We start from the raw sequence: 6,466 nt of genomic DNA, 5'->3' as shown, positions 1-6,466 counted from the left end.
CTTAAATGTTCCATACAAGGCATGCAACCAAATTAAAGATGGATAATATCTTAGAAAACTATAATTTTATAAGATCAAATGAGAAACATATGAGTTGACATTTATCATTGAATTAATATGTAGATAGGTTAATTACTCTAGTTGGAAGGGGCTGACTTGTGAGATCCGATTCAACTTATTTCTCATCTTATAGATTGTTCTGTAAGAATAGTCTCGTTAAGAAGTTGGGTTTGAGAAACCAAAAGAAAATTACAAATTTCAATCGTCAGACACAGTCAGATGGGTAGCATCCTTTGTATTTGTTACGTCCACTGTCAAAGTAGAGACTGACATCTAAGAAATCTAAAAAATCTTAGGCTCCGTTTGGTTGCAATGGGAATATAAAGGGAAGGAAAGTGAAATTTTCATACTTTAAAAAGAAATGTTTATAATCATTTCTCTATATGATTGTATAAACTACTTAATTTTTTTAATCAAATGATATATTTTTTATGTAATTTTTATTTTACATATTATAGCAAAGGGTTTTGAATGCAAAGTAAAGTGAAATTTTAGAACCAAATATGGAATGGTTTGAAGTTAATGTTAAAGTCACATAGGTAATGATTACATATATTTTCTTTTTAAGTATGAAAATTTCACTTCTCTTCCCTTTAATTTCCCTTACAATCAAACATAGCCTCAATGAATTCACTAGAAAATCCGTGAACCATAGCAACACGGAAATTTGTATCCTAAGCAATGGGAGATGAGAAATCAATGTTGCTTATGTTATTTAATGACAATTGAAATTTAAATATTGGGTGACTTGTTTTGCCTATTTGGTGTTAAAATTGGGTGCATGAAACGTCATAATAAAGAGAGAAAGAACACAGCTGTGTCTAGGTGTAGGGAGTGCCAGATGGACATTTTTCCTTTCCGCTTTAATAAATTAGAAGGCTGCAAGTCCCTGATCATTTTCAGTCATATTGTTCCCTTTAGCACTGAGGACGATAAAACTTTCACTGTCCTCTAACTCATAACATCACAATCCTTCCAACAAGCATGATCAACTTCGAGGAATTAAGACAATAATCTTCGATTCTTACTGCTCAACAATTAGTTAATAAACACTCCTAGCTATATCATAGTGGTTTTGAAGATCATGTCATGGAAGAGGTTTGGATGCAAATAATTTCATACTTAGGCTTTTTTAAATAGCTTTAGGAAAGATGGATGGCTCTCGGAAGTAGAGATGTTGTTTAAAGATATGTTGTGGAGGGGCTTACCACCTGACTCTATTAACTATTCTTCACTTATGGATAGCTTGTTCAAGGTAGGAAAGGAGTTTACTGTTCTTAAAATTTCTCAAGAAATTACTAAAAAACTGTTTTCTTGGTGTACATTGTCTACATCAATGGTCTCTTAAGGCTTGACAAATCTGTAGAAGCACAATGAACATATACCGGAATAAGACAAATGGGCTAAGCTCCTGACTGTGCTACATTTAACATCATGATCAATGCATACTGCAAAGAGGAAAACATAATGAAAGGTTTCCAACTTTGGAATGAGACGAATAGTTATGGGTTAGAGCCTATTCCATGACTTGTAACTAACCTATAAGAAAATTCTGCAGTGTGGGTTAAAATTCAATTATAGTATACATTATTTCTCCCTAGTCCATAGGGTGGATTCAAGAATTGATTACTCATTATATAGGGGCATAATGAGTATACTGTTATCTCATGCACATTTGCAACTGACTCTTTCTGAACAAGCATTCATATAGAGCTTGGTTTTTTAAGGCATACATACAATGTCAAAGATCATAAGCGACAACGTACATGCTTAAAGATTCAATTGGTAAACCAAGACCATGCATTGTTTGAAGGAAATAAGAAGCAGAAATCTGAGCTGTTGGATAAGCTTTTTCTAACTAAAGCTTAAAATAGAAATCTAGCAAATTTGAAGAAATAGTTTCAATACAGAGAATTTAAAAAAAAATAAAAATAGAATGAGGTAAGACAATTACTGCTGAGGTAAGTAAAAATTAGAAGTGAATAGATAAATAGGAGGAAAAATGGCTACTGATTTCTCAATGACAAACCTTAACCAAAACCAGAATTATTACTCTAAAACTGTAAGTAAAGACTTCATTTTCCTAAAACATCTGGACTTCTAACTTGCTAAGACTAACCTAAACATAACCTGACTTAGAGATCAAATGTGAAGCTAGATAGACTCCTATAATTAACCAGTGTCTGGACGCACTTGACTTCTCCATAAATTTAAGAAAAAAATAATTGCATAATTCTAAACCTGGCTTTTTGGAACCAGCAACCTGGACTTTAGGTTCCAAATTACTTGGATCAATTTTTATGGACTCACTCAAGACTCATTGCATCATTTCCTCTTCTAGAAATGTGTGTGTGTGTGTGTGTGTGTGTGTGTGTGTGTGAGAGAGAGAGAGAGAGAGAGAGAGAGAGAGAAACCCAGTGCACAAGGCTCCCACTACTGCAGGGTCTAGGAGAGGCAAATATAAAAAAGGCTCACTACATTCAATATTTGTTACTGAAAATAAATTCTTTTAAAAAGGTTATTGTTTAAGCCAACATAAAGTACATTTAGAAAACTCAACTAGTAGTTGGAAATTGGAATTAATAGTGAGACAAATTTAAGACATTAGAGAAACTAGTATATGGTTAATGCTTGAACTAATAATATTCAGCTCAGATGTGAATCCTGGTATGATTCAAGAAGGAAAAAAAAGCTAAAAAAAAAACATGAGAGAGAGAGAGAGAGAGAGTATGTATGTATGTAACAAGGTAAAAGTTTTTAGGGTAACTTACAGTGCCACCCCTTGGAGAATGTCAGTATTAGAAGAACACCCCCTCTCTTTCACCAAATTAGATTCGGACCCCCTGCCATCAGTGACTGTTGAAACAAAATATAAAATGACCGTTATACCCTTCTCACCACAACACATTTTAACCCAATTCTTCTATTTTTGTTTCTCTCTTCTAGAGCATAGGTAGGCCTGCCGATGGCGGTGGCGCCAAAGTTGGTGGTGGTGGTGAAGAGGGAGCCTTTGTGCTGTACTATGATGATGGGGATGGTTCAAGCCTTCATCCGCTCCCTTGGCTTTCTCCCGTTGCACTGATCGCACAACAGTAAGCGATGCCCTCCACATTCGTTGCAAACACCTGTCTCCAACGCCGGGAAACCTTTGATGAACCTCTTCAGCTCTCCGGTCTCGTGAAGTTGTTGGATCTCTTCTGCTCTGCCTACGTACCTACCACTGATAAAAACTCTAGGTAGCATCAGCTTCTTACTACCTAAGATCGCATTTAGTTCTTCCAATAACCCAGCATCCATTGATAGATCCCTCTTGTCTATGAAGACTTTGAGCCCTTTTAGGATCGATCGAACAGTTCTACAATTCTCGAAGGTCTTGCGGACCACACTAAGGTTGGTGTAGTAGAAGACGATGCGTCTTTTGGCTCCTGAGAGAGAGATTGAGATTGGCGACTTCCAAGAATCTGGTGGAGGCGGTGGCGATGGGGAAGGAAAAAGATTGGTCTTTGATGGAGGGAGTGATGCGGGGTAAGACAAGGTATGGATTACTGCGTTGGCGTACTTGAAAGAAAGAACAGTTTTGGATGCAAAACCCATGGATCATCTTCGATTGTACTTGAGAGCTGGTTGAAATGCTCTCGCTTGGATGCCATTCTATGGATTCTCAAACTCAGCTTCTTTCCTTCCGTTTCTTCTTCTATTGCAGATTGTCTCTAATTTTGGGTTACTTTTTTATTCCCCTCTGTAGGTCTAAAGAAGTTATGTTTTTTGAATCAGACTCGGGCGTTCTTCGGCTTTTGTTTCCAAACAGATTTTCTGTCTATCAATTATTTTGATCGGTTTCTTTCAAAACGAACCATTGATGTAAGGACGACTCTGATCATTTTTCAAGAAAAAAATGTCTTCTTTTTTCTTTTTTAGGATAATTGATTGTATTTGTTGTTGAGAGAGTGGAAGCCATGGGCGATAGATGCAGGGTACCTGCGTTATCAGAGTTTCGTGTGGAAGAATATAATTTTGAATACGTTGGAGTGGATTTGGACTTGGTGATCTTCTCCATGGTGGCCACATTAGGGGTGGAGAACAGAAGAGAAAAAGAAAAGACTCTCAATGAAAGATAGAAATCAAAAGCAAAACAGATAGGGAGAGGTAAATGGAGCTCCGCTTCCAATTTTTCTTCTTGCTTTAGGAGGCCTAGGAAGGTGGGGTTTGCTTAAAGTGAATGTTTTGCTAGGATGGGCGCAGTGGAGCTACAATCTACAAAAGGTAGGAAGTTGCAAGTTTTGAGAGGTGAGGGTTCGGCTTTTTCTATGAGGTCGTGTGGGTCGCCAGTCGTTGCTGCTTCTCTCAACGATCCTAGTGGAATGGGGAAAGAAATAGTAAATTATTATAAGGGTACTTTAGGTACTCCATATTTAATAATGGTATTTTTGTATTTTAAATAAAATATTATTGCTGACATCAGCATATATGGTATATTCCTTAACAATGACTGACGGCAAGGGGTTCGAGTCTAATTTGGTGAAAGAGAAAGGCTGTCCCTCTAATATTGGCATTCTCCAGGGGATGGCGTTGTAAATTACCCAAGTTTTTATGATAAAAATCCTCATGAGTAATGACAAAACCACCCTAAGATTCCAAATTTTCTTAGAATATCTTCTAGCTTACTCCATTAGCTACTCCTCGTACACAAGGAATAAAGATAATTTACAAAGAATGAAGAACAACTTACATCGATGATTTTGCAACCGGGGACTCCTCGAAAATCTTCATCAATAGGAACTAGATCATGCTTACTACCGAGAAGGAGTGAGCAAAGTAATAAGCAAGACAATGTGACTCGTAAAATGCCTATAAAAAGAGGCAAAGAATGAAAAAAAAAAATCTGAATTTCTAACATACTTCAATCTAAATATCCAGGGATTGGAAGACAGTATGTCAAAATGTTAGATTTATATCTATTTTATTATATTTAAGTTTCAAAATGAGGCCTTTCTTTTGTGTGTTTTGATTGTCTTGTTATGATGTGGGACCCTTGGGGTCAAGGTAGTGGAAAATGGTCAATAACACCCTATAGGAGCTCTAAAGTCCATTCATGGCTATTACCATGAGTGGAGAGGTGGACAAAGAGAATTGATTGGGAGGTGGGCAAAGAGAATTAATTCTTAATTCATGCCATAAGTTATTGCCAAATTGAGGTAAATGGTCAATGCCATTATATGGGTGCCTTAATATCCATTCATGGTCACTATCATGAGTGGGGAGGTGGGCGAAGGAATTGATTGGGATTAATTCAATTTATTGAATTAATTCCTAATTCATATCCATATGACATTATTTTCCAATTAACTTGCTATTAGTTGGAGGTTACTCTTAGGGAATCCAAGAGGGTGCAAGGATTGATTTTGGGTCTATATAAACCCAACCAAATACCTTGTAGAAATATACACATTCACACATTGACATTCCATCCATTTCTACTTATTACAATCATACACGTCTTTCTCTTCCTTCCATTTTCTCTATGTCTTGCGTAAGGTTAGAGGGGAGCTGCTATGCTGTAGTTTTTTACTCCTAGAAGGGACTAGAGGAAAGGCCTCATCTTTTAGTGGGAGGTTGTTTTATCTTCGAAGTAGAGGTGCAGAAGAACTTTTGGCAGTAGAGGGCATCAATTATCTTAAAGGCAGCACTACAAGTGTGACTTAACCTCTATTCTGTTCGAAGTTTCTTTAGTTGTTGTGGTGGTGATTTAACATCTATTTTAAGTTTTTCCTCATCTCATTTCAGCTAAGGATCAACACTACAACAGCATAGTTTCTACTACAAAAGCTTTGTATTATAATTTGTATTTTGTAAGAAATTATAATACAATTTTCCAACAAGTTTAAGGTAATTGATCGTTGCAAGATCCCATGGCTGATCTTGGAGATGAAAGCCTCAACAGAGGTGATAACTCCAACAATAATGATGGTCCTTCAATCACTATCATAGGTGATGCTTCGAATAACAATGTCGTTGATGGAACTATCAACGTAGGAAATCCTTCAAACATCAATGTTGAAGGAACAATCAATAACTAAGGAGGTGAGGTTCATGTTAGCCACAATGGTAAAGGGATTCCTCATTTCTCTACCACTGATTCAATTCCCAAAAATGTTATTCCGTCGGTAATTGATCTTATCCCGGATTTGGGTAAGATGAGGATTATCACTAAATTTGATAAAATTGAGTATTTTGGAGTTCAAAACTTCAAATGATGGAGGAAAATGATGTTGTTTGCATTAGCCCAAATTAGGATGGTATTTTCCTTGACTGAACCCGTGCCAAAAAATAGCAATGATTCTGTAAAGAGGGCAAAAGGGTAGCTTGGATTCAAGCGGATTACCAATGCAAAAATCAGATCTTGAAT

The 6,466-nt window shown here is 36.6% G+C and overlaps 1 protein-coding gene across 1 annotated transcript; it reads right to left on the bottom strand.

The window, feature by feature from the left end:
• Nucleotides 1-3,099: 3,099 nt before the first annotated feature.
• Nucleotides 3,100-3,654, bottom strand: LOC122084191 (uncharacterized protein At5g39865-like). The gene has a single exon (XM_042652274.1). The coding sequence runs from the start codon at nucleotides 3,652-3,654 to the stop codon at nucleotides 3,100-3,102; it is 555 nt and encodes a 184-aa protein (XP_042508208.1).
• Nucleotides 3,655-6,466: the final 2,812 nt, after the last annotated feature.

This window comes from Macadamia integrifolia, chromosome 7 (genome assembly GCF_013358625.1).
Source record: "Macadamia integrifolia cultivar HAES 741 chromosome 7, SCU_Mint_v3, whole genome shotgun sequence".
Taxonomy (NCBI): Eukaryota; Viridiplantae; Streptophyta; class Magnoliopsida; order Proteales; family Proteaceae; genus Macadamia; species Macadamia integrifolia.
The sequence above is the reverse complement of the archived record's forward strand: the minus strand, read 5'-3'. Positions and strand labels throughout refer to the sequence as shown.

What these genes read in the sequence shown, in the direction of transcription:
- LOC122084191 (XM_042652274.1), bottom strand. Translation starts at nt 3,654, where the DNA reads ATGGGTTTTGCATCCAAAACTGTTCTTTCTTTCAAGTACGCCAACGCA.